The sequence below is a fragment of the Podarcis erhardii genome, assembly GCF_964252035.2.
Source record: "Podarcis erhardii genome assembly, chromosome: 7".
Classification (NCBI taxonomy): domain Eukaryota; kingdom Metazoa; phylum Chordata; class Lepidosauria; order Squamata; family Lacertidae; genus Podarcis; species Podarcis erhardii.
The window spans coordinates 93,217,386-93,243,579 of record NC_138511.1 but is presented as its reverse complement, the minus strand read 5'-3'; the positions used below and the strand labels follow the sequence as shown (position 1 = coordinate 93,243,579).

At 53.6% G+C, this 26,194-nt stretch overlaps 1 protein-coding gene across 3 annotated transcripts in view; it reads left to right on the top strand.

Moving 5' to 3' along the window:
* Positions 1-278: 278 nt before the first annotated feature.
* Positions 279-26,194, top strand: part of LTBP4 (latent transforming growth factor beta binding protein 4) — a gene marked incomplete at its 5' end in the record, with an annotated part of 63,502 nt that continues 37,586 nt past the window's right edge. For 2 of the 3 annotated variants that reach the window (XM_081868646.1, XM_081868645.1), the window contains one exon: positions 18,430-18,949. In XM_081868646.1, coding sequence (XP_081724772.1) covers positions 18,700-18,949 — 250 coding nt within the window. Of the gene's footprint in view, positions 458-10,826; positions 10,898-15,370; positions 15,549-16,780; positions 16,936-18,429; positions 18,950-26,194 lie in introns of those variants that run through there. The other variant, XM_081868644.1, reaches the window with a different exon arrangement.

Below are 26,194 nucleotides of genomic sequence, written 5' to 3'. Positions count from 1 at the left end.
GGGACCCCCCTCCGGGCAGAGCCCATCTCTGGCTCTCTGCGCCCAGCGAGGGTCCGGTCCAGCCGGCCCGGGCGCCCAGTCCCGCCCCTCCCCGCGGCGAGCCCACCCCGACGGCACCTGCGCTGCGGCCGGAGCCCCTCCCCGTCCGGCGGCCGGTGGGCTGGCTATTGGCTGCGGAGCCGGAGGGGCAGGCGGGCCGGGCTGGGCGCCCATTGGCGGTCGCCGAGCAGAGCCCCGCGCCGCCGCCGCCGCCTCTTCGCCGCGCCGCCGACGGCAGGATGCGGCCGCCGGCGCTGGCCGCGCTCTGCCTCCTCGCCGCTGCCGCCGCGCTCCTCCCGACGGCGCTGGGCGCAGCCCGCGGGCCGCGCCGTCGGGCCGCTCCCACCCCCGCCGGCGGGCCGCCCCCCCTGGAGAAGCGCAGGAAGAGCCCCGCGGGCCGCGCCCCGAAGGCGGCCAGGTGAGTCGGGGACCCCGCGCCCCGGACCTCCCGCCCCGCAGCCTGCCCTGTCCTTCCTCGACGGGGCTGCCCGGGCAGGGCGCGCGCCGCCCAGGACCCCCGGGGGCTTGGAGGGGCTCTCCCGGGAGCCCGAGGGGCGTCCCGCCGGTGCACGGCGCAGCGCCCGCCCGGAGAGGCCGAGGCGGGCTGCCCCGTGGCGCTGGCAGCGCCGTCGCGCCGGAGCAGCGCGCTCTGACCCCCGCCCCTTCGGGCAGCAGCCCCCGGCGCCTGGTCTTCTCATCAGGGCGGAGGGGGCGGCTTTGGCGGCTGGAAGCCCCATCTGGAAATGTCAGCGCTGGCCCAGGCTCGAGGGCTGGCGCAACAACGCCCCTGCCAGGTGGGTGGCTGGAACCAGGGCGGAGCTCAGCTTGGCAGGAGCGACCTGGGCAACCCCTCTTGCCAGCGCCCCCTCCCCTCTGGGGCTGCTGGGCTGACCTCCTCCCCCCCCAACAAAGACCCCTCCTCCTCCTCCGAGGCTGGCACCAGCTCTTTCCATGAGCTCTGCCCAGGGCTGGCACCCTCAAGCTGCTGGCAGGTGGGAACCCAGAAGGCCAAGCCGAGAGGGAGAGGCTCTCTGCACGTGCTCAGAGGCACCCTCCTTCCTTTTGGGCTCTTTGGAGACCGTGTGGCCCAGGCCAGGCAGGAGACCCCCGAAGCCACTCTGTGGAGGGGGGGGGGTGCCTGGATCTGCCTGCCCCCCCCCCATAGCCCCTCGGAGTGAGGTGGGGGCACCCTGCTCCCCCAGGCCAAGCCTAGGCCAAGCAGTCAGTGAAGAAGGGGCCTTGTGGTCCCCCCCCGCCCCCCCTTCTCTCCCTCTTCCTCTGTTCCATGGAGCTCCAGAGAAACAATCTCCGTCTCCTGCAAATCCACTTAGTAACTTGAGTCCCGGTCAGGACAAGAATGTCAGGAATTAGAGGGGGGGAGAGAGAGAAGAAGAAGAAGAAGAAGAAGAAGAAAAGGAGTCTGGATGACACAGAGGTGGGTGTCCGGATGAGAATTGGGGAGGGGGCAGCAGCCTTTGCAGCCTTGCTGGAGGACCAGCCTGGGGAAGAGAGAGCGCTTCTGAACATGTGCAGAGTGCGTGGAGAGAGAGCGTGTTCCCTCCCTCCCCCTCACGCAGGGTCTCCCACGGAAACGGGATGTGGGATGTTTCAGAACAGACAGAAACTGTCTTCGTCACAGAGCATCCTTAAACCGTTGAGATGCCCAGCGGCTTGGAGGGCAAGAAAAGGGTCAGACCACTAATGGCTGCTCCTCGTAGAATCCGAAGGGCCCCAAAGGGTCGTCTGGTCAAGGCAGGATGGCTGCTGCTTCCCTCCAGGAACTGTGGAAATGGGGTCCTTCTCAGGACCCCCCCCCCGCCTTCCCTATGGGGCCCCCAGCAGGCAGAAGAGGGAAATGTTGTGGGGGGCAATATGAGCCTCATCCAGGGAAGCTGAAGGCTGGGAGATTTGGGACAGATAAAGAAAGTCCTTCTTCACACAGCACAGAGTTAAACTGTGGAACTCCCTCCCACTGGAGGCAAGGAGGACTGCCAGGACGAGGAGGAGAGGGCTCTCAAGGGCTCCCAGCCAGGATGCTCTGCTTCCAGGGCTGGAGGCCGACAGGCCACAGGAGGGAGAGGATGCTGGGCCAGAAGGGCCACTGGCCTGATCCAGCCCCCTCTTCTGATCCCTTATGCAGAGAGTTTTCCCCTCACCATCATCCCAGCTTCCAGGCAGCAGGGCTTCCACGTGGGCGAGTAGGAGTCCAAGGCAGACCTGGACCTTTGGCTCTCCAGAGCCGGCCGAACTACAGCTCCCCTCAGCCCCAGCGAGCACGGCCAAGCAGCAGCAGGAGGGTGGGAGCTGTGGTTCAGCAACCCCCGGGCGGCCACAGAGACACCCCTGTGCTTCTTCAGAAGCTTTGTGGAAGTGGACCCAGCTGCCGGCTGGGATTAGCCTTCCCTTGCGGGAAGAGGGCGTGGGAAGCTGGTTTTGACTGAGTCAGGCTGCTGGGTCCATTGAGCTCAGCCCTGTCTGCACTGGCTGGCAGCCGCTTCTCCAGGTTGCAGGCAGGGCTCGCCCCATTTGGAGAGGCCGTGCAGGGTTGTCTCTGGAGAGAGGCTCTCCTGAGGAGCTACATCTCTTCCCCAAGCGGGGAGGGGAGGGAAGGTTTGGCCCCATGGGGTGGTGGTGGTGGGGAGTAACTCCTTCTGGGGATCCCAGGAAGTCACACGCAGGTGAGGGCAGGTGGTAAGGGGGCACTGCCAGGGCATCCTCCCAGGACATTCCAGCTTGTGGTGGTCAGTGGGTGCTGGGCCTAAATGTATTTATTTTTAATTGAGAGGTAGTAAAGGTAAAGGGAGGGATGCGGGTGGCGCTGTGGGTTAAACCACTGAGCCTCTTTGGCTTGCCGATCAGAAGGTCGGCGGTTTGAATCCCCATGACGGGGTGAGCTCCCGTTGCTCAGTTCCAGCTCCTGCTGACCTAGCAGTTCGAAAGCCCATCAAAGCGCAAGTAGCTAAATAGGTACCACTCTGGCGGGAAGGTAAACGGCGTTTCCATGCACTGCTCTGGTTCGCCAGAAGCGGCTTAGTCATGCTGGCCACATGACCCAGAAGCTGTACGCCGGCTCCTTCGGCCAATAAAGCAAGATGAGCGCCGCAACCCCAGAGTCGGCCACGATGGGACCTAAGGGTCAGGGGTACATTTACCTTTTCATCTCACTTTATTGGCCAAGCTTCCGGATCATGTGGCCAGCATGACTAAGCCGCTTCTGGTGAACCAGAGCAGCGCACGGAAACGCCGTTTACCTTCCCGCCGGAGCGATACCTATTTATCTACTTGCACTTGACATGCTTATGAACTGCTAGGTGGGCAGGAGCAGGGACCGAGCAACGGGAGCTCACCCCGTCGCGGGGATTCAAACCACCGACCTTCTCATCAGTGTTACGGAAGGGGGGGGGGCATGTCTTCTTCACCTTCTTCTTCGCTACAATATATCAATTTATTTCCAATTGTCAAAAGGGACTAAAATCTATAAAATTCATAGAAAATCAGCGTGCCAGTCTGCTCAATTACTCTAGGACTCCATCACATCTCCCCTGTCCAGCATAATCCCTCAAGCAAAGTGTCAAGACCTTAATCCTTTCAAATTGTTCTGATCAGCCTTTCCTCCAGACAATGTCAGGTGGCAGACTATGCATATTTGAGACCATTGTCTTTTCATCCCCAGGAAGTGTTTATCTGTGCATATCTCCAGCTCTGCATATTCCCCCCTCCCTCCTCCATATGTTAATCTGTGCAACCCCTACCTTACTGAACTGCTGATCTGTGTAACCCCACCTTTCTGTGATGTATTCATGACGTGTTTTGCACTGTATTCTGGGACATGGAGGGAGTTTCAAAAACTCATGTCACCCCTTTCTCACTGTTCAATCTCGCCTTGAACCTGTTGCGCAATAAACTTGGATCTTCTGCAGTTTGCTCCTGTCTCCGGCTGAGCTCATTTTCCTCCGCAGGGACCCACGGACTTAGTCCGATGAGCTGGGTGGCAGAGCAGCCTCGCACCCAGATTTTTGCCGTAACAGTTGGCGCCCCACGTGGGGCATGCGGTTCTCCCGCGTTGCTGACTGGGGGCCCTGAAATCTTCAGCCGGCACCAGGCCATTTTGCCTGGGAAGATCCTTTGGACCCCCGGCCATCCTCCGGGCGGTAATCGAAAGCCCCAGGAGTTCAGCCGGGGAGCAAAGAGGGATCCAGCCGGCTTATTCATCAATCCGGGGATCATCATAGAAGACATGTGAGTATAAGGAAAAGGAAAAATCCAGTGCACTGGTGGGAAAGGGGTGGAAATCTCCTGGCAACTGAATTCTCTGCCCTCCTCTCTATCGCTCCTTCTCGCCTGTCTCTTGGTCCAATTGGTGAGAGAGACCGTGGACTGCTGCTCGACCCGAAAGGGGGGTTCTGAGCTCTATCTCTTTCTCTAAAAACCCTCCAGCCAGCCGCACCAATTGGGAGTCCGAAAGTAAGACGGAGAGACCCGACTTGAAAGATAGCCGACTCTCCGCAACGGGTATCCCAGTTGAAAGCAAGGGGCTGGAGTTCTTCTTCCGAACTTCCCGAGCGCCCTTACGGAGGGGGCAGGAAGGGGTCTTGCTTTCTGTATCAATCCCAGCCGCACTGGTCGGTGCCACGTAACACGTGTATCGTGCGTGAGCCCGCTTCCAAAAGCAAGGGGGATTTTCGGTTCGAAACTCTATCCAGGGATCACCCGATCTGGCACCGCACGGCGCGGGCGTTCAGTAGGGCCCCTTTTCCTGAGATTGACGATAGGTAGGAGGTTGCCAGGAGGGATAGCCCATGAGGAATTGGGCGGGATCGGCAGAGTGGAAAAGGACCCCAGGTTATTGACTAAGGAAATAGGAAGGAATACCGGATAGCTAGAGCTCTTTAAAAACCCTCTAAGGAAGTTGCCAAGCGACTAAAGACCCCTCTTTACTATAAATCCCGTATTAAGTATATCAATCTCCTAGATATACCAATCCTTACCACCCTTTCTCTTCCCTCTTTCTGTCTAGACACACGTAAAACATAAAATGGGTACCCAGGCTTCCAAACGCGAGCGGGCTCACTCTGGGAAGAAGGCTTCTAGAAAGCCATCTCAGTCTCAGAAGGACCCTGACTCTCCTCTCCAATTTGTCATCACGTATTGGAAGACGATTCCTGGCCACAAATTATTATCGAAGCAAAATTAGAGAACCTCTGTTCTGAAATCTGGCCTGCCAGCACCGCCTCCGCCAAGCCCGAATTGCGTTGGCCGGCTGGTTAACTGGTGGTGTTTGAAGAGGCAAGGAGGCTCTTAAAACCATGTGGGACCTTCCTACTAATTTCACTTAATGAAGCTAAAGGAAGCAGCCCAACTCCTTGCAATAACCAACTAAAGGATGAGAGTATATATGTTTACATGTTGTCTGTTATGTGTGTTGTGTGTTAATACATATATGAGAATATGTGTGTTTACATGTCGTCTGTTATGTGTGTTGTCTGTTCCTTCTGTCTCTGACAGACTGCCTTTCTTAAGCGCGCATAGTTTAAACTGCAAGCTTGCTTCAAAATTTAATTTTTAAGGAAGCCATGCTGGACCTTATCAGTCCTAAATAAGACAAAATGAGAATGAAAGGTGCAAATGTTTACCCCACCTCGTGCTCTGCCGCAACTTTTCAGATTGTGAGTCTACAGTCTATTTTGGAATGTGAATGTTTCTAATGTTTCTGGAATGTGAATGTTTCTAATGTGAATTAGATGTTTCTGCTGCAAAAGCGTAGTCGAGCACAACTGCTCTCTCAAGCTAAAATGCAGTGTATTTATTTCATGAAGCACATGCCTATGAAAGTATGGTCTTCCTTCTAAGAAAATATCTGAGTCCAGTTTTAACTTTGATTTGGTTGGACAGAAGAGTTATTGTAAGGCTCCTGATATCAGGCCTCTTTTCTTAGAAAATGCCCCCCCCCCCGTTTCATTCTTTCTCTTTCAGGGTTTTTTTTTTTTTTTCCTTTCTCTTCTTCTGTGCCAGGTAAATTTACTTCTGAGTAAGCTTCCTTTAAAGGAAACTGCAAAAGGGGGGGGGCATAGATTAGGTTTACTATTCCTCTGCAAATTCAGGAAAATTGTCACTTTTGTATTCCCTTTAAATCAAATCTATGGCTGTTTTAACTATGCTTTATAAGAGATCCTCTCCCTATCTTAAGAAAATGTTCACTTCAATCTTTCTTTAAAGATCATTTGTCTAGGAACTTGCACTCTAAGGAACTTGCATGTCTAAAGAAGTAAACTCAAACTAATCTCAAGATCTGCTAAAGGGTTCTGTATAAAGTTGGGAATTTTTATTTTCTTCTTCCTTAGTACATGATAGGAGCACTGATTGTGCTCTCTTCCCCAGTAGTGCCTGTGTACATAAGTATGTGTGTGTAGTACAAATCTTGCTGTGAAATCTTGCTGTGAACCCTTTATTTTGGAGGGTTGGACTAGATGACCCCAGGGTCCCTTTTAGCTCTCCCAATTTGAGGCTGTGTGGAAGGACATGTGTCTGCAAGCATTGGAGGATTTGAGGGTAATTCTTAAATTCTGGTGTGGTGATGGAGTTGAAATTCAGCCTAGCTTTGCTCTTTAGTTTTAAAACATGAGAGGTGAAGCCGAAGCACAACTGAGAATATCAAGCATTTGAGTGATTACAGTGTTTATCATTTTGTCTACTATTAAAAAAAAAATCAGACTTCAAAGTCAATTCAAAGTTTAAGCACATCAAATACATATGAGTCTTGACCATTTATCCTGTAAATAAAGGGCAGAAAAAATTTTTGTCTGCAAATGGTAAGGCTGAAATGATTGGGAATATTAAAAATCTTATGAATTCTGAGTCTGGCCATTTTCCCCCATATATAAGGGCGTGGCATTGTTCCACGAATGGCCAGAGGGATATTAGCCCTTTCCTGTACATAAAGGAAGCAGTCGCTTTGCTTGGGCTGAAATTGCTAGCTTTTGTTGGTGAATACTTCAATTGCTGAGTTTCTCTCTTTTGTTTTAAATCTAACCCTCTTTTAAAATCTACTTACCCTTCCCTTATTCAAATTCTAATTTTGCCAAAAGATGCAACATTTCAATAGTATAAAAGGTTTGCTGAGACATGAACTCCACACATGCACAGAGACTAGATCAGCAAGAAAAAAAAAAGAAAAAAGAGGATAGGAAAAGAAATGAGAGAGAGAGAGAGGAAGGAGGGGGAACTGTAGGGAGTGAGAGGAGCTTGGGCTGAAGGGGGAAATTTATCCTAATTTCCTTATGTAAAAACTTGGAGCCACTGAGGGAAATCACCCTTAATGTGTCCTTTGCTCCAGGGGCTTCGCAAGACAAAAGGTGTGCCAAGTTTCAAATCTTAACATGATTAACATGCCAAATTCTTTTCACAGGTAAGGGGGAACTGTAGGGAGTGAGAGGAGCTTGGGCTGAAGGGGGAAATTTATCCTAATTTCCTTATGTAAAAACTTGGAGCCACTGAGGGAAATCACCCTTAATGTGTCCTTTGCTCCAGGGGCTTCGCAAGACAAAAGGTGTGCCAAGTTTCAAATCTTAACATGATTAACATGCCAAATTCTTTTCACAGGTAAATTTCAAAGCACTCCCCCCCCCCAAGGGATTTAAAATCACAGACTTTGTGTGCATTTTAGGAACAGCATTTCCTGACAGGCTTCTCACATGAAATAATTTTTCCCTTTTAACAGGATATGTGAACCCCGATAACAAAGGTTTTTGTCCCTTCTTTTCTCCCACAGCAACTTTCTTTCCTGTTCTGTGAAACATGTCTGAATCCCTGCTGTATTTGTGACTTCCATCTCTTCGTGCCTTTGACGCTTTAAGTTACAAATAATCTCTTTTCATTTATTTAATCAGTTTTTCGATGATGTCTACGAAATTAAGCGAAGCACAACCTAACATTGTTTGTGGAATGGTATTTGTTTACCCTTTGCCTGATCATTTCTTATTAATTCTGTCATTTTGGCTAGTTCAAGGTACTTGCACAACTTTAAATTGCCATTCATTTTCTTGGTATTAAGTCATTTCCCAGTATTTTGCTATTAACATTCTAACTGATGTGGTCACATCAAGAAACACTCTTTTATTTTCATTGTTACTTCAGATTTCTTAAAATTCTGTGTCTTAGCATTTATTTATTTTGGTTCCTCATAGGTCATTGTGTGTGTGTGTGTGTGTGTGTGTGTGTGTGTGTGTGTTTTATTATTATTTTAACTGTGTCTTTTAAGTCCACCCTGCCCTTACAGGATATCACTTCTACAAGTGTGTTATTACAGATCCAATGAAAGACTTCGCCACCACAACAGAAGACACCAAAGTTTCAAAGTGATGTCTCTTTCAAAGGATATAGACTGCCGGGGGGAGTGGGGCTGACAAAGGGGGGTGGAGTTGAATTACAAGGACATTTTCTGACTTTTGAACCTCAAGATACATATATAAAATATCCCAATTGTCTCAAGATATGCAACTGATATTTAATTAGTTTGTTTTGTATTATGTGTTATTACGTAGGAATGTTGAAATGTGTCTGACAGTGTGTCATTTCCACAAATGGGGGGGCTATTTTGTGGCTATTTTTGTGTGTAAGTGTTTTATGTCTAATGTCTTATTCCTTACACCCCAGTGGAGGATCCTCATACATTTTATACCTTTTAACAGATCAGGATATTATGTAGTCCAATGTTTAGACTTAGATAAATTTATTACCATATTTCGTTGTTTCACCTGGCACTCTGCCAACTTCCCTACCCATTTTAAAAAATGTGCTAAAACCCACTTTACCAAGGAGAAGCTTCTAAGATACATGAAGGTGGATATGCTTTGGTTTAGCAGGAATGATCCCTTATACAGTTAAATTGACTTATTTCGACAAGTGCCCCTTTAAGAATGGTTTTCTTTTAACAGATTGGTTTGAAGAGTTGAGAACCATGGGGAAAGATAAATTCAAATTGGACTCAGTTTGAATTGGGCAAGTGTATCCAGGCTGCAATTAGCTTTTGGTCCTTAAAGTGCAAGTGCGCAACTTCCCATGACTGCAAGACCAATAATAAAACCCCCATAGGAAGCCAAGGCAAGGACATTTCCCTCAGGACGTGCCCGAACCTATGGCAGCTGTGGTGAGTGCCAGGCAACATGGTTAATATGAAAGCCCTAAGTGGATTCACCAGGGATTGCCACTACTGTGAGACCACAGAAAAGCTACCTTGACACCTGAGAACACAAAAATGGCGGGGGACAAAGCAAACTACATTTTTTTTCAGTCAGTAGTGGACCTTCCTGCTAAATGTAAAGCATAGACCACTATTGAACAAAATACAACAGGTGTCCTTTTTGCACTACTATACTTGCAAATGGCCTTAAGAGGCATGATTTGCAAGTCCCCTTCAGGTTTGCACAAACCCACACATCTAGTACGATAGATACAAAGTTATTATTTAGTGCATATCTATATAACATACACATACATTGTATTGGTCCGTGTTGCTCCCTCCTTTGTTGCCCTGCTCAACCCACCTCCTTTTCCATTAGGGCCTATTCCCACTCACACGGCACCCCTACCTTCACCGAGATTTAGGGTGCGGAGAAAAGATTTGCAAGTTCTTACAGAACTTTAATGCAAATCTATCTCCGAATGGGGGACTGTTACGGAAGGGGGGGGGGCATGTCTTCTTCACCTTCTTCTTCGCTACAATATATCAATTTATTTCCAATTGTCAAAAGGGACTAAAATCTATAAAATTCATAGAAAATCAGCGTGCCAGTCTGCTCAATTACTCTAGGACTCCATCACATCTCCCCTGTCCAGCATAATCCCTCAAGCAAAGTGTCAAGACCTTAATCCTTTCAAATTGTTCTGATCAGCCTTTCCTCCAGACAATGTCAGGTGGCAGACTATGCATATTTGAGACCATTGTCTTTTCATCCCCAGGAAGTGTTTATCTGTGCATATCTCCAGCTCTGCATATTCCCCCCTCCCTCCTCCATATGTTAATCTGTGCAACCCCTACCTTACTGAACTGCTGATCTGTGTAACCCCACCTTTCTGTGATGTATTCATGACGTGTTTTGCACTGTATTCTGGGACATGGAGGGAGTTTCAAAAACTCATGTCACCCCTTTCTCACTGTTCAATCTCGCCTTGAACCTGTTGCGCAATAAACTTGGATCTTCTGCAGTTTGCTCCTGTCTCCGGCTGAGCTCATTTTCCTCCGCAGGGACCCACGGACTTAGTCCGATGAGCTGGGTGGCAGAGCAGCCTCGCACCCAGATTTTTGCCACGTGTTTTGCACTGTATTCTGGGACATGGAGGGAGTTTCAAAAACTCATGTCACCCCTTTCTCACTGTTCAATCTCGCCTTGAACCTGTTGCGCAATAAACTTGGATCTTCTGCAGTTTGCTCCTGTCTCCGGCTGAGCTCATTTTCCTCCGCAGGGACCCACGGACTTAGTCCGATGAGCTGGGTGGCAGAGCAGCCTCGCACCCAGATTTTTGCCGTAACATCAGCAAGCCCTAGGCTCTGTGGTTTAACCCACAAACTCACCCGCGTCCATGTACTGTCTGCTAAAGTCATTCTGGCATGAATCACATGTGAAAGTGTTGGGAGACCCTGCCCCCCACCTCCCCCTTCTTTCTGCACCCCCAGTTAATCCCTCGCTTTTTGGTCTGGCTAGCAGTCATCCCCCCCTGTGCCCCCTTCCTCTCATGACCCAATCCTGGCTCCTCCTTCACAGCCACTCTCTCTCTCTCTCTTTCTCCAGGCCCAACCTCTGTGGGGAGGTCTGCTGCCCTGGATGGTCCCTGGCACCCAAAACTGGGAAGTGCACCAAAGGTATGGGGGAGGGAAGGGGGTGGGAGGGAGAGGAGTGGGGGGAGGCAGATTTTCAGGGACAAGCATCCTCCCCCCTCCTGAAAGGTAGGCCTCATCCTGCATCCACTGCTGCCCCATCTCTCCAGCGTCTGGACTTGGGACTTGCATCTCAGCCATATTCATGGAATCATAGGACTGGAGGGGGTCCCACGGGGTTGGGGGGGCATCTCTGGGGGGGCAGTTTCTTTGGAGCTTGCTGTTTCCTTACATGGCACATCATTTGCCTTAGGCAAATTTCAGACACAAGGGGATTGGAGCCACATGCGGCCTAGGACCTTCGTACCTACGGGACTGCCTCTCCTGGTATGCCCCGCGGAGGACCTTAAGGTCCACAAATGACAATATTTTGGAGGTCCCTGGTCGCAAGGTGGTTACGTTGGTCTCAACTAGGGCCAGGGCCTTTTCAGTACTGGCCCCGACTTGGTGGAACGCTCTGTCACAAGAGACCAGGGCCCTGTGGGACTTGTCATCTTTCCGCAGGGCCTGCAAGACAGAGCTGTTCCGCCTGGCCTTTGGTTTAGACTCGGTTTGACCCCTATGTTACCCTCCCCTTATGGTCTTGATTTATTGGCTACTTTAAAATGAGGCTGCATTTTAAATTGCATTTTAACCTGTATTTTAAATTGTTTGTTTTCCTTTTTTCTTATTATGTTTTTACTGAAATTTTATTGATGTTAGCTGCCCTGAGCCCAGCTCTGGCCAGGAAGGGCGGGGTATAAATGAAATATATTATTATTATTATTATTATTATTATTATTATTATTATTATTATTGAGAAGCTGTCCTGACGGAGTTTGCGCATATTGCAAACTGCCCTGTGATGCTCAGATGAAGGGCAATCTAGAAATGGAATAAATAAATAGATTCCTGCCTTGCAGGGAGTTGGACCAGATGACCGTGGGGTCCCTTCCAAGTCCACATTACTGTTTCTATGCAATTGCAGTCTCTGGCTGGCCACAGGGGGAGCTGGCTGGGCAGGAGGCCTCTCCTGGTCACAGAACCACAGAACAGTGGAGTCGGAAGGGACCCCAGGGCTCATCTAGTCCAGCCCCCGGCCGGGATGCTCTTAGGAAGCAACCTGGGCAGCAGAGAGGAGACTGGGCTCTGCAGAGGACATCTCCCAGAGCCAGGGCTGGAAGAGCCAGATGCAAATCGCCTCCTGGGAACAGACGACCTGTACTTCGTTAAGAACATCCGTCCCATCTCTTGCGGGGGCACAATTAGTGCCAGTGCCCTCAGTCAAGAGCTTGGGTGTGACCTTCGAGGCCTCCCTTTCCACGGAGACGCAGGTTGCAGCCACAGCAAAGGTGGCATTTTTCCATCTCCGCCGTATCAAGCAGTTGGCTCCTTACCTTTCTTGCCCTGATCTGGTCACAGTGATCCATGCGACGGTCACCTCCAGACTGGATTATTGTAACTCACTCTACGTGGGGCTGCCCTTGAAGCTGACCCAGAAACTCCAGCGGGTGCAGAATGTCGCGGCGAGGCTCCTTACAGGGTCCTCGCCCCGGGATCACATTCATCCAGTGCTTTACGAACTGCACTGGCTCCCAGTGGAGTATAGGATCAGGTTTAAGGTGCTGGTTTTGACCTATAAAGCCCTATATGGCCTAGGACCCTCGTACTTACGGGACCACCTCTCCTGGTCTGCCCCACGGAGGACCTTACGGTCTTCAAACAAAAACATCTTGGAGGTCCCGGGCCACAGAGAGGTTAAGCTGGCCTCAACCAGAGCCAGGGCCTTTTCGGCTGTGGCCCCAACTTGGTGGAACGCTCTGTCATAGGAGACTAGGGCCCTGTGGGACTTGTCATCTTTCCACAGGGCCTGCAAGACAGAGCTGTTCTGCCTGGCCTTTGGTTTAGACTCGGTCTGACCCCTATGTTACCCTCCCCTTATGGTCTTGATTTATTGGCTACTTTAAAATGAGGTTGCATTTTAAATTGAATTTTAACCGGTATTTTAAATTGGGTTCCCCCCCTCTCTTTTCCCCCTATTATGTTTTTACTGTGATTTTATTGGTGTAGCCGCCCTGGGCAGGGAGGGCGGGGTATACCGTAAATAAAATTTATTATTATTATTATTATTATTATTATTATTATTAAAGCACCCGCTGGGTGCAGCCCAGCACCCTCTTCTCACAGTAGCCGCCCAGGTGCCCCCGTGGGAAGCCTGGGACCAGTTGAGGGAGGACGAGAGGGTTCCCCTTGCCATTCCCAGCAAGGGTCTTCAGGGGCCTCCATTTATCTCCCCTTCGCTGCTCCCCAGGCTTCAAAGCATCTGGCAGTTCCATGCTTGGCCAGCAGGTGGCAGCAGCTGCCTTTGCGCAAGAGTTCCCTGGGAAACCTGCTAGGTCAGTACAGTGGTACCTTAGTTCTCAAACTTCACCCGTTCCAAAACCAAGGAGCGCTTTCCCACAGAAAGTCATGCAAAACAGATTAATCCGTTCCAGAGTTTCAAAAACAACCCCTTGAACAGCAATTTAACATGCATTTTACCATCTAACGAGACCACTGATCCATAAAATGAAAGTCATTATCCATGTACTGTACTATAAAATTAATAAGACAGTACTGTAGATTATAAACATATAAATTATTTTTTTTCCTTACCTGCGGTAATGATAGTCTTTGTTTGGATGGGGGGCTTTTATCCATTCCCACAGGCACACAATCCATCAATCAGTAGCTGAACTGGGTTCCACACAGTTATAAAATCAAATGAACCGAAAAAGCCTCAAAAACAAAAATGCAAAATAAATAGCAAAAACAAAAGTGCCAAACTTAATCCATTCCTGAAGTCCATTTGACTTCCAAAATGTTCGAAAACTGATTGGTCCAGGTGCTCCAGAAACAATAGCCAGCAGCCACATCGGACGTTCGGCTTCCGAAACGTTCAAAAACTGGAACACTCACTTTGGGGTTTTGGGGGTTTGGGAACCAAGGTACCACTGTAATCTCCAACACTGGCTGGCAGCAATGGGCCTTCAGGCTTTTCCCAGGAGACGCTGTCATGCATTGAAGTGGGGCCCTTCTGCATGCAGGACAGCTGCTCTGCCAGTTGCAATGGCCCTTCGCCAGGCGAGGCTTTGATCCCTGGGGGACGGGTCCAGGGGGTTCTGCTGCAGCACCCGATTCCCCTGGGGGAGCCCCCTTGTCTCGGAGCCGCAGGGATTCGCACACAGAGCAGCCCGCCGGAAATGGCTCCAAGTTTGGGGGGGGGAGCTCTCAGCACCTGCCTTGCCTTCTGGGCTGCCTCCCTGTGGGGCAAGAGAGGGGTGTGGAGCTGCCCTCCCAGTGGGGGTTCTCCTCCCCACTTTGCAGGAATCTGAGTCAGGCCCTGAGGGTCCATCCAGATCGTGGAATCATAGAATTGTAGACGGGGGGGGGGGACAACTGAGGCTCATCCAACCCCCTACAATGCCATACAGTGCTGTCTACCCCAAGGATGCCCTCCCGATTATTTAGTTTTATTTTATTGCATTGCATTTCTGGCCCACTCCCCCCCCCACAAAAGCTCAAATGAGCGTGCAAGGTTCCCTCCCTCCTCATTTAAACCCCACAATAACCCTATGAGGTTTGATTGATTGATTGAGTTTATATACTGCCCGGAGGTCCCAGGGTGGTTCACAGAAAAGATCACAACACATATACTGTATTTTTCCATGTATAAGATGCCCCCGTGTATAAGACGACCCCTATTTTTTTAAAAAAAACCCGAAATTAGGAAATTAAGCTGTTTAGCTTTTTTTGGTGGGGGGGATTGTGACTTCTGCCAATCGCTCACCCGCCTGCCCGCCACTGCCAATCGCTTGCCACAGCCACTGCTGATCGCACACCTTGCCACAGCCACCAATTGTCTGCCCGCTCACCCCCACCAACAGCCCGCCCACCCACTTGACGCAGCCACCAATCACCCGCCCAATTGCCGCTGCCAATCTCCTGGTCACTGCTGCCATTCATCGCATGCCCCACTTCTGCATTCACTATCCGTGTATAGACAACACCCAATTTCTGCCTAATGTTCTTTGGCCAAAAGCATTGTCTTATACACGGAAAAATTCAGTAATCAGAATAAAAACAATGCAATAACACCCACCCACCCAGGTTAGGTTGAGACAGGCAAGCCCAAAGCCACCCAGTGAGTGGGGATTCGAACTCTGGGCTCCCAGGTCCTGGTCTGACCCTGACCACTCCACCACTCCTCTTGTTGGACTACAACTCCCACCGTCCCTGAAGGTTTTGGCTTTCACAAGAAACATCTAGACATCCCCATGTTGGCTTCTCCAGGAGAGACTTGGGGGGGTGGAAAGTGGGGCGCTCTGCATGCCCAGCAGCCCCCTTCCCCCGGGAACTGTGGGGAGCCATAGGGTGGCTATGGGGGGCAGAAGGGGGCTCCTGATGGACCTGCTCTGACCTCTCTCTCGTCTTCCCCAGCTGTCTGCCTTCCTCGATGTCGGAACGGGGGCCAGTGCAGGGCCCCCCAGCGCTGTGCCTGCCGCTCAGGCTTCTCTGGCCCCCGCTGTGAGCACGCCGCGCCCCCCGGCCCCACGATGACACCGCAGCCCCCCCGGGCGCCCCTGCGCTCCATGGCCATCCGCTGGCAGCCTCTGACGTGAGTTGGAGCGGGCAGGGGGGCTTCCCTTTCTGCCCCCTCCCATCGCACAGTCGAATCCTGTGCACGGTTCTGGTTGCCTCGTCTCAAAAGGGATATTGCAGAGTCGGAAAAGGGCCGGGAAGGGAGATTGGGGGCTCTTTACGGAAGTGGGGAGCAAGAGCTGCAAAGGTCAAGAGAGTCTAGTCTAAGGGGCAGCGGTTGTAAATAAATTGGGACGTCGGCAGACATGGATTAAACGCTTGCCAAAAGCAACAATAAGGATCATTTTGAAAGGGGAAATAGTCTGTAAGCAGAGATGTGCAATGTATAAAGTGGTTTGAATGTTTAAAATATCTGTGCAGTATATCACAAATTTAATTGTTTAGCAGTTGGGAAATTGGGTAAAGGGATCTGGAATATAAGATGATTTGGTGTATTTAAAGAACCAAAAGAAGGAGTGGAGGGGAGTCCGGGGATTTGCGGGTGGGAAAATATGTTTTCTTTTTGGTTATTTTTTAATGTTCATGAGAAATGTGCGGCATAATATGGTACTGATACAATGTGGCATATATTGGATTTTTAATAATTGAAAACTAATAAAAATTATTTAACATAAAAGAGAGATAGAGTCTAGTCCGGACTCCTCGTCTCACCCTGGTCAGCCAGAGGCCACTTGTGGGAAACTTGGAGGCAGGATTCGAACACAGGAGCACTCTCTCCTCCATCGCTTCTGATGGTTGAGGCAGGGCAGAGCCATTTTTCCAGCAGCCATGGATTTGTCAAAGCCTCTTTGGAAGCCCTTGAGGAGTGTGGCCGTCGCTGTGGCAGGGAGTTCCACAGTTTAACTTTGTTCTGTCTCCCTGAATCTCAGCTTCCCCAGGTTCTGGCTTTATGAGAGAGGGAGGAAATGTCTACTCTCGCCATTATTTTTTCCCATGCAAGGCATCTTTTTGCAAACTTCTGTAAGGTTTCCTGCCCACAAGGACTCTGCTCTGCCCTCCCCAGTCAGAGGCAGCGACCGCAGGCTTTGTGTTCGAATCCTGATTTCTGCTTTCCCTTTGGGGCATCCGTTCAGCCCCAGTGAGAACGGGAGGCCGGACCTGACGGGCCTCCGGCCTGATCCAGCGGCTGCTTCTTCTGTGGGGCTGGGCTTGGAGGGAGGGGTCATGCCGCCAGAGAGAGGTTGGGGCGGTCCTGACTTCTGTGGGGATTTGCTGCTGTGTCCCTGACCCCAGGATCGTTCCCCTCAGGCTGGCCGAGCTCCAGGTGGTTCTCCGGCGCCGGAAGACATTGGACCCCTCTGAGAAGATGGCCACGATCCTGGCACAGCATCTGGCCTCCCGGCCGAGCGGGGACAACAATGGCGCTCCTGGACACGGCCCCCCAGCAACACCAAGGCCCCCAGGTACTGGGCACGGGGGGGGGGAGGCAATCTGTTCTGTGCAAGGATCGGGGCCTGGAAGAGCATGGGGCCTCCTCTGCTGGGGAAGAGGGGAGTGTGGAGGCTGGTGGGCTCTCCCTGCCGTTTCCATGGCCAGGAGAGAGCTGCTTTCGCCTGTAGCTCAGGGTGCGAAATCCTCAGCGCTGTGCCAAGTTAATCTGTGGAACTCCCTGCCACAGGGAGCTGCTTGGATGGCTTTGAAAGAGCGAGAAGGAGGAGGAAGAGAGGGCTTTTGGGGGCTCCTAGTCAGGACGGCTCTCCTCCCCCCCCCCACTAGGGAGCAGCAAGGCTTCTGAATCCCGCTTTCCGGAAGCGTTGCTCTTGCGTTCGAATCCTGACTTCAGGATTCCCTTTGCCTGACCCAGAGACTCCCCTTCGCTTCCTCAACGAGCCTCTTGCAATTGCGGAGGGGGAGGGCCGGAGCCCTGACGTTATTCTGGGTACCTCCCCCCCCCCTTGCCCCAGGCCGCTTCAGACGGGTTCCCATGTGCAGCGCAGTCCCCACCCCTCCGGATCCGGCAATTGTTCTGCCCCCCCTTCTGCCTGAGTTTTTCCAGATGACGTCAGCCTTGCCTGCGATGGGAGGGTGAGGCCCGGCTGGCTGGGGGGGGGGGGAGCGGGACAGCTCTGCTTTCTTCTCTCCCCCCCCCCCCCGCCAGCTTCCTCCCTGGGGAGCCTGTTCGGAAGCCCCACCCCCTGTTGCTGCCTAGGAGTGCTCTGCTCAGCCACTCCAGGAGGGGGGGGGGGCAGGTTTCAAGGCCTTTTACGCCCCCCCTCCCTCCAGAAGGAGAACACCCACCTTGTCACCCTCTGGACAACCTCTTTTTTTCTTCCTGGAGGGGGAGATGAGCTCCTTTTCCTTCAACTGTGAAGCAAGCAGCCCCTTCATTGGGGGGGGGGACAACAACAACTCAAGACTTGGGAAGCTAGAGAATTTGGGGTGGGGGGGGGGAGCTAGGGGCACCGTGGCTCCTTTGGCACAGATGTTTGCCTCCTTCGCCCCCACCCACCTGCGTTTGCCGGGAGTCTTTTTATGGGGGGGTGTTGAACAGCTGGAGCCAGCGGGGGGGGGGGAGAGACTCCAAGGCAAAGCTTGAGTAGATTTAGCAGCTGGAGGAAGATGAGGGGGGGCACTGCTGCATGGGTCCCTCTTGGTGCATTTGAAGTCAGGGGGGGCTGCTTTCATATCCTTGGCAAGGGGGGGAGCGGAGAGGGGAGGGGGAAGAGGTCTCTCACCCCAGGAGGTGGGTTGGAGCAGGACTCTTTGGGGGGGGCTTCTTCTGAACTGACAAGTGCAGCGCTGAGCAAGAGCTGGCCTGTTCTCCCTCGCGGGGGGGGGGGGGGCGCTGCTGTTCGGGTTGCGAAAGGGACAGGGCTGCTGGACGCCTTTTTGCGGGGGGGGGCTGGGATGTGGCTGCTCTGGGAACTTCGGCGGAGGCTGCTTTCCTGCTGGCACCCGGCTTGGGGGGGCGGAGGCAAGGAGGGCGGCCCCCGAGTGGGTGCCAAGCCCAGGCAGCGCCGCTCCATCTGGGCTGCGCAGAGCAGGCGAAGAGTTAACGCTCCCAGCCGCCCCTCGTAAACATTGTGCTTGGCCCGGCGCCCGAGACCCCCCTACCCACCGCCCACCCGACTGCTTCCAATTAGCTGGTGGGTCCGTCAGCTTCTGCGGTGGGTCGCCGGCTCCCCTGCCTGCTCCTCCGCCCGTGGCGCCCTCTTCCGCGCGGGGCCATGATCCACGGCCGCCACTCCTTCCCCCCGGCCGTCTCCCCGCTGCTGCTGCTGCTCCTGCTCCTGCTCTGCCGGGACCACCTGCCCGCCGGTGCCCAGAGGGTCAAGGTCCTCTTCACCCCCATGATCTGCCGGGTGCACTGCAGCAGCGAGGGCCGCTGCACCAACCACTGCGAGAGGGGCAATGCCACCACCCTGTACAGCGGGGCGGACGCCAGCCCAGCCGAAGGGGGACCCGGCTTCCGTGTCTGTGAGTATGGCAGCAGGGGGGCTTGGTGGGGGGCTGGCACAGAGCAGGGGTGGCAGCACTCTGCCCTGGGCAGCTGGCAGCATGGAAAAGTGGGCAGCCTCTTGCCTCAAGGGCCCTTCCTGGATCCCGTGTGCCACCCTGGGTGCTTGGCGCCTGCTTCTGCCCAGGTCACAGCATCCTGCATGGTTCTCTCCGCTGTGCCAGGCACACCTTTGCCCCTCGCCTGGTTCTGTGTCTGGTTGCTGAGGTTTGTGGCTACCCCACCCCCCATTTGGGCTAGGAGAAATGGGGGGGGGGCTTCCTGGTGCCCTCACATCATCTGGTCCTTTCGACGGGCAATGTTTTCCTCCCCTTGCAGGAATGTGGTTTCTGTTTCCCAAGAAGAGAGGCGGGCAGCACTTCTCCCCCCTCCTGCCACTTGACCGGATGTCCCCCCTAGCTGGTTCCCCCCCCCCAGTGCATGGATCCTCTCCCACCCGCCCACCTGCCAGCTGCTGCCCTCTCCCCCTCCCCTGCCTGCTGCTGGGTGTTGGAGTGTGGAAGGCAGCAAATGGGTCTGGGGGTCATGGCCTCTGCGGTCAGGCGGGCAGATGGGATTCTCCAGCTGCCACTCCTGCGGTCAAACTTTGCAGGGGGGTCTGCATGTCGGAGGGGGCCTGGGGGTGCAGATCCCACCTCCCAGAAAACATGGTGTTTCTGGGAGTTATATGAGTGATTGCTGAGTGACACCTTGCAGGACGGGGGGCAGGGACTTGGGGGCCAGGGGTTCATTGTTGTGTGTCCCCCCACACCTCCCAGAAGACGCTGAGGGTTGGTGGGGGGCCTGCCTGCTTCCCCACCCACGTTAACCCTGCAAGCGCCGTCTCTTCCTGGCGCCCCACGAGGGTCTTCTCTCGGCCCCCGGATGCCGGCAGAGGCTCCTTCAGGGGCTGGAGGGTGAGCAGGCGGCCAGCTGGCGCAGAGCCCTCCCTCCGCCAGATGGGCCCAGCTGCCTCTGGCGGGGGGCCAGGGGGGCTGAGCTCCAGCCCCAGAGGAGGCAGGCAGACAGGCAGGGGGTCTTGGTGTCCTCAGGGCCACCCTGTGCCTCAGTTTCCCTGGGCAGGCTTGGAGAGGGGCGTCCTGCACGCTGAGGGCTTGGAGAGGGGGGGCTGTTGGGGGGCATCTCCCCGTCCCCCCTCCCTGTTGTGCTTGGTGATGCTCCCCAGGCTGCGCGTGGGTGGGGGTGCAAAGCGAGGCGTGTCCTGGCGGGCCTTTCCCCGCGTGTCGTGCCTCGGAGCAGCGCCTGGTCCTTGCGCAGGGGGAGGCAGCGGCCCCCCAGGATGGGACGCAGCACCACATGCTCATTGACGTAGTCCACAGCCCACGGGGGGGGCTCTTGCGCTCCTGCCCCCGCCACTCCCAGGAACATAGGAATCCGGCCAGCGCGTCCATTAGCTCCAAAGACACTGGCTGGCAGAAAGGGCTCTCCAGGGTTGCAGCCAGAGGAGTTTCTCTCAGCACCCCCCCCCCCCGCCCCAGAGATGGGACCCAGGACCTTCTGCCCCATAGCAGCTATGGCTCCTCCCTATGGCCTGTGGAGGGTCAGGCCTGACCTGCCTGCCCACCCCACCTCCAAATTTCTCCTGCTACTGAAGGCACTTGCACTTCACAGACCTGCAGCAGTTTTGCTGCCTCCATGTTGTTTCTACAGTGGGGGCTCCAAATGATGATGCTGATATTAATAATAATAATAGTAATAATAATAATCCCCCACCCATTTGACTGGGTTGCCTTTGCCACTCTGGATGGCTTCCAATGAATATCAAAGCATAATAAAGCATCAAAGATTAAAAAAATTCCCAATACAGGGCTGCCTTCAGATGTCTTCTAAAAGTCGGAGAGTAATTTATCTCCTTGGCATCTGAAGGGAGGGTGCCACTACCAAGAAGGCCCTCTGCCCGGGTCCCTGTAACTTTGCTTCTCACAGGGAGGGAACCAGCAGAAGACCCTCGGAGGGGGACCTCTGTGTCTGGGCAGAACGATGGGGGTGGAGACGCTCCCTCAGGTACGCAGGGCAAGTATGCCAGCCTTTCTCTGCAGCCCCAGCCAGGGGCATAGGAAGGGGGGCGGTGGGGGCGGATTGCCCCGGGTGTCATCCCTGAGAGGGGTGACAAAATCCCCCCTGGTCGGATCACTGACCCCCGGGCGCCAATTGCAGTGCTGATCCCAGGTGCACGACACGTGGGGGCTGCCATTCTGCCAGAGCCCAGCAGAGAGACTGAGGGGTCCCTGCACAGAACCCCCTTATGGCATCATGGAATTGCAGGGTTGTGGGGGAAGCCAAGGGTCCTCTAGTCTGACCCCCGCACTGCCGGAATCACAGCTGAAGAATCCCTGAATGATGCCTGCCCCAGGTTGTCTTCTCCTCCTCCTCACTCCCCCAAACCACACCCTTTCTTGGCCCTTTCCTGGTGAGCAAGAAGGCCAAGTCCTGGCCCCGATCCTCCTCTTCCTGTGGCCCTGAGTTTCCCAAAGGAGTGGGGAGGGGCTGGCAGCAAAGCCTCTGTGCTGCTTTCTGGGGGTCTCAGGGACTGAGCCAGCTGCCCCCTGCCTCTCCCCTTCCTCGCGTCTCCATGGGGTCAGGCCTGAGAAGGAGTAAGTCGTGGGCGTCCTGGGAGTTTTATGTCACTCCAGGTCTAAATTTTGACTGTGAGAAGTAGACAGAGGACAGCCTGCTTTGGCAGCCGGGAGTCGCGTCTGGGGCAGGAATCCTTCTTCACTCAGGGCACAGTTAACTTACGGAACTCCCTGCCACAGAGGTGGCCACCAACCAGGCTATTGATGCCCACAATGGCTCTGCTCTGCCCTCCATGGTTGGAGGAAACAGTGCTTCCGAATGCCAGTTGCTGGAAACCACAGAAGAGAGCGGTCTTGGGTTCAAATCCTGCTTGCGACTTTCCCACACTGGAATCTGGTTGGCCACTGTGGGAAGCGCCCCCCCCCCTTGGGCTGATCCAGCACTCTGGCTCTTCTTATGGAACCTCCAGCTCCAGAAGCAGTCTACCTGGATTCTTGTCTTCTTAGGGGTATTTGGCCACTGTGAGAACAGGACCAGATGGGTCCCCTTGGGGCCCGATTCCAGGAGGCTCCTCTGACCTTGTGCTCTGCCCCCGCCCCAAAGTGTGCCCCCACCAACCTGGAAACCCCTCCCCCAATGTTTTGAACTACAATTCCCACCAGCCCTTGCAACTTAGAGCTGTGCTGGTGGGAGCCTCTATCCACAAGGCCCCTGTTTTGTCAAGGCTGCCTGCCCCCCCCCCCCCAAGATAGCATTGATTAAGGTTTCGAGTGTCCCGGTGCAAAGCTGGAGCAGCTAACGAAACAAACCGAGAGCGAGAAAACCGACAAGCCGATAACGGAGGCAGGACCTGGGCGGAGGTCAAAACGAAAATGACGAGGAAAATATGCCAAAATAGTCTTGCAGAACGTAGCATAAATAGACACAGTTTCTTCTTTACGTAAGGAGAAATAAACACGGAGATAATATAAACTGGGCTGGAGGGTGCAATTACAGCTTCCATATGTCCAGCCAGGCTGGAGAAAGAGGGAGAGAGGCAGATCAAGAGCCGTTGGACGGGGGGACGGACCCCCTGGGAAGGTTGCTAAGCAGAAGTTGGGGGGGGGCGTCTGCCACAGGGGTCCATCAGTGGCTCCTGCGTTGCGGGGGATGAGGCTGTGTAGAGTCCAAGTGCACCCCCCCTCTGGTGGAGCAGGAGGGGAAGTTTTCATAGAATCACAGGATCTTAGAATTGTAGAGTTGGAAGGGGACCCCCCAGAGATCATCTGGTCCAACCCCCTGCAATGCAGGAATCGCAGCTGAAGAATCCCTGGCATCCAAACTTAAGAATGGAAAGCGTAATGCCGGTGATCAAGGAAAGAGGTTTAAAGACTGTCTCAAGGCAAATCTTTAAAAATGTAGTATAAACACCAACAACTAGGAAACACTGGCCTGCGAGCGCTCCAGTTGGAGAACAGCCTTGACCAAAGGTGTCCTGGGCTTTGAAGACACTCGAACTCAGGACGCAAGGGAGAAACATGCCAAGAGGAAGGCACGCTTGGTGAATCCACACCAGGATCACCTCCTGCATGGAAACCCCACTGTGGAAGGATGCGTGGATCCAGAATTGGCCTCCGCAGTCACTTACGGACTCACTGTTAAGACCCTGTTTGTGGAAGACCATCTTACTTGGCTGCGAGGGACGCCAGAGAAGAAGATTCCTGACCAAGGGCCACGCAGCCTCTGCTTAAAAGCGTCCGATGAAAGAGAATCCCTCCCGAGGGAGCCCATTCCTCCATCTGGTGGCTCTTGCTGTCAGAAATCTCTTCCTATTGCTTAGTTAAAATCTCCTTTCTTGCTGTTCGAATCCATCGATTCGGATCCTGCCTCTTGAACCAGTTTGCTGAACCAGCTGACTTGGATTGTTTGGGTTCCAGAGAGCTTTGGACAGGAGGCAACCCCAGCAGCCCCGGTCCTTGCGGGAGCCTTTTTGGTCACAGGGACAGCAGGTGGTTGGGGCCGGATGGGGAGGGGACCACACCTGTCCCTTTCTTTACCCTCAGCTCAGGTTGACCCTGGCGGTGGGGGGGGGATGAGTGTCCTGCCTTGCAAGAGGGGGTCGGACAAGGTGTCCGTGTGGCCCTCTCCAAAGATCCCTCCTGCAGGCTGCTTCCTGCCATGACAGCTTTTACAGAGAGGACAAGGAGTTCAGGATGGCGTTCTGCCGCTGAAGGACTCTGTGGGGCTCAGAAGCTTGCACATTTCTGACTTTAAAAAGAGGGAGAGCTTGGGGCTGGACTGTGCTGTGCCTGCTTTGGATCGGTTGGCAAGAGAAGCCCCCACACTGCTTTCTCAGTCTGCTCCATCGCTGGTGCCCGCCTGGCCCTCTCCCCACACCAGCTTCACCCTCTGCCTAATCTGGCCTCCCTCTGAGCGCGGCCCAGCTGGCCGGCCTGCAGACCTGCCCTCTCAAAGGCCTGGCAGGGTCTGTCCCTTCTCAGCACCGCCCAGACGGGCACAAGGCAGCCAAGAACAACCGAGACTGTCTGGCCGGCCTCGATTGCGCCTGGGAATGTGGGGCAAGTGGGCCCCCCTCCAAGAGATCTGGCTCCCGCCCAGCCCCAGGGATCGGGGGGGGGGGCTCTGCGTTGCAGTCCGAGTGGGCATGGGGTCCTGTTGCTCCCAGGAGGGAGCTGGCTCAGGACCCCACAGTGCCAGGCAGCGTTGTGTGTTAAAGGACAACCTTCTTTTCCTGAATATTCTCCACCCCCCAAATTAGCCCAGATCTTGCTGTGCAGATGCGTCCCCCCCCCCCCGAGTGTTTAGAAAAGCACATACCTCGCCATGACTCTGGCAAGCGAGCCAAGCCGCACGCTCTGGGCGGAGGCCACGCGGCCCCTACCCCGTCCCTCCAGGGGAAGGTGGGGTGTCCTGAGAGCAGAGACTTCCTGCTGACTTGGCAGTCCAGACCCCACCAAGGGGGGGGGGGGGAGCCAGAGACTTTTCCTAACACAAACACACAGCTCCCAAACCCCCAAAGGCAGCTGAGCAGAAGACTTGCGGGATGAGGCTGAGTTTTGGCAACCAGATGGGGACACTGGAGTCGCTATGCTGGTACCACGTGTAGCGAGTCTGCCCTCTGAGACTCGCACAAGAATGGGGGCAAAGGGGCATCTCGGTCCCCAAGGAGATGCAGGAATCTCTCTTGCGTTGCAGCGGATAACGAACGTCCTTGTTATTTACTTCGTAAAATTTATGCACCATTTGACTGTAAGACAAGAACATTAAAAGCCTCAAAGTAGTTTGAAAGAAGATCAAACGAGAAAAATCAAGTGTGGTTTGCTTTAAAATGTGCAAAACTTAAAATACAAAAGCCGATTAAAGTTGCTTCAATTTTCTAAGCATCTGGGTTAGGGTGCCGAAAAGAGTCCAGTCCTCAAGTGGCAGGGAGTTCCAAAGGCTCGGTGCTGCCACTAAATGACCGAGTTCTTAAAAGCACAAATCAAAGCAGTCAGGTGGGGGCCTTTTGGGTAAGGAGATCTCATCCTGCTGGGGCCATTTCCCAGTTGCATGTGTCTAGGATCAAAGTCATTGTTTATTTTATTTTTAATTACATCCCACTTTAAGAGCCTAAGAAGAGTCCTGAATGAGGCCAATGGCCCACCTAGTCAAGCATCCTCGTCTCCCAGTGGCCAAATTTCCCTAAGAACCAAGGAATCTAGATAGACTTCCTCTGGAGCTGGAGGTTCCATCAGAAGAGCCTGGCTGCTGGATGAGGCCAACGGGGGCCTGTCTAGTCCGGCAGCCTGTCCCCACAGTGCCCGAGCAGGTGTCCACAAGCCGGAGCTGAGAGCAAAAAAAACCTCTCCCCTCTGCAGTTTGCAGCAGCTGCTACTCGGAAGCATTTGTGGCCTCCTGCAAGGTGGCCATAAAATTAGCACGCCATAAATAAAAGGGATTTCGGGTGGCAGAGGCAGCGGCGCTGATGGGAAGTGTTAAAAACCCAGGTTCTCCTGCTGCCCGGCTATCAAATAATCATCCAAATAGTGCATGACGTAATGGGATCCTGACCTTATTTTCATGGCCCACTCCAGAAATGTGCTTAAAGTCTGAAAAGGGGCGCATGCAATGGAACAGCCATGGGCATAGCATGGTAAAAGCATCATTGGTCCTGAAACTTGAAACCTAGCAGCCCGAAGTCATGCGGGTGGAGTGGAAGCGGGCACAAGGCCAGTTCAACATCACACTTTGCCCTAAGAGCACCAGGGCTGCCGCCTTCCTGAAGAAGCTTGATTGCACAATCCAGCAACGCCTATTTTACTGAGCATTGCTTCTGAGAAATGCGGCATTTACTGATCTGCTTTTGGGGTATGATAAGTTATGAATTGTGTGCAACTCACCCAGTACCTTGTGAGGCACAATACCCAGAGGTGATTCTATAAATTTAGGGAAAGGGGGCTTCCGGAATGGACCTGCAACCCTCCCTAAAAGGCGCTCTTTGGAAATATTTTTCAGGGTAACAGGTGTGTAGGAAGGGGGGGCGCCCCAGGTTCCATCATGGAGGGGGGTGACAAATTATCAAGGAACAATTACTGTCCTACTAGGGTGGTTCATAAATCTTTTAAAAAAGGCCTGCTCCAAAGGTCTTATTTTACTACACTAGGGATTATATAACTATATCTGAAATTTCATGCATATCAGTTAATATC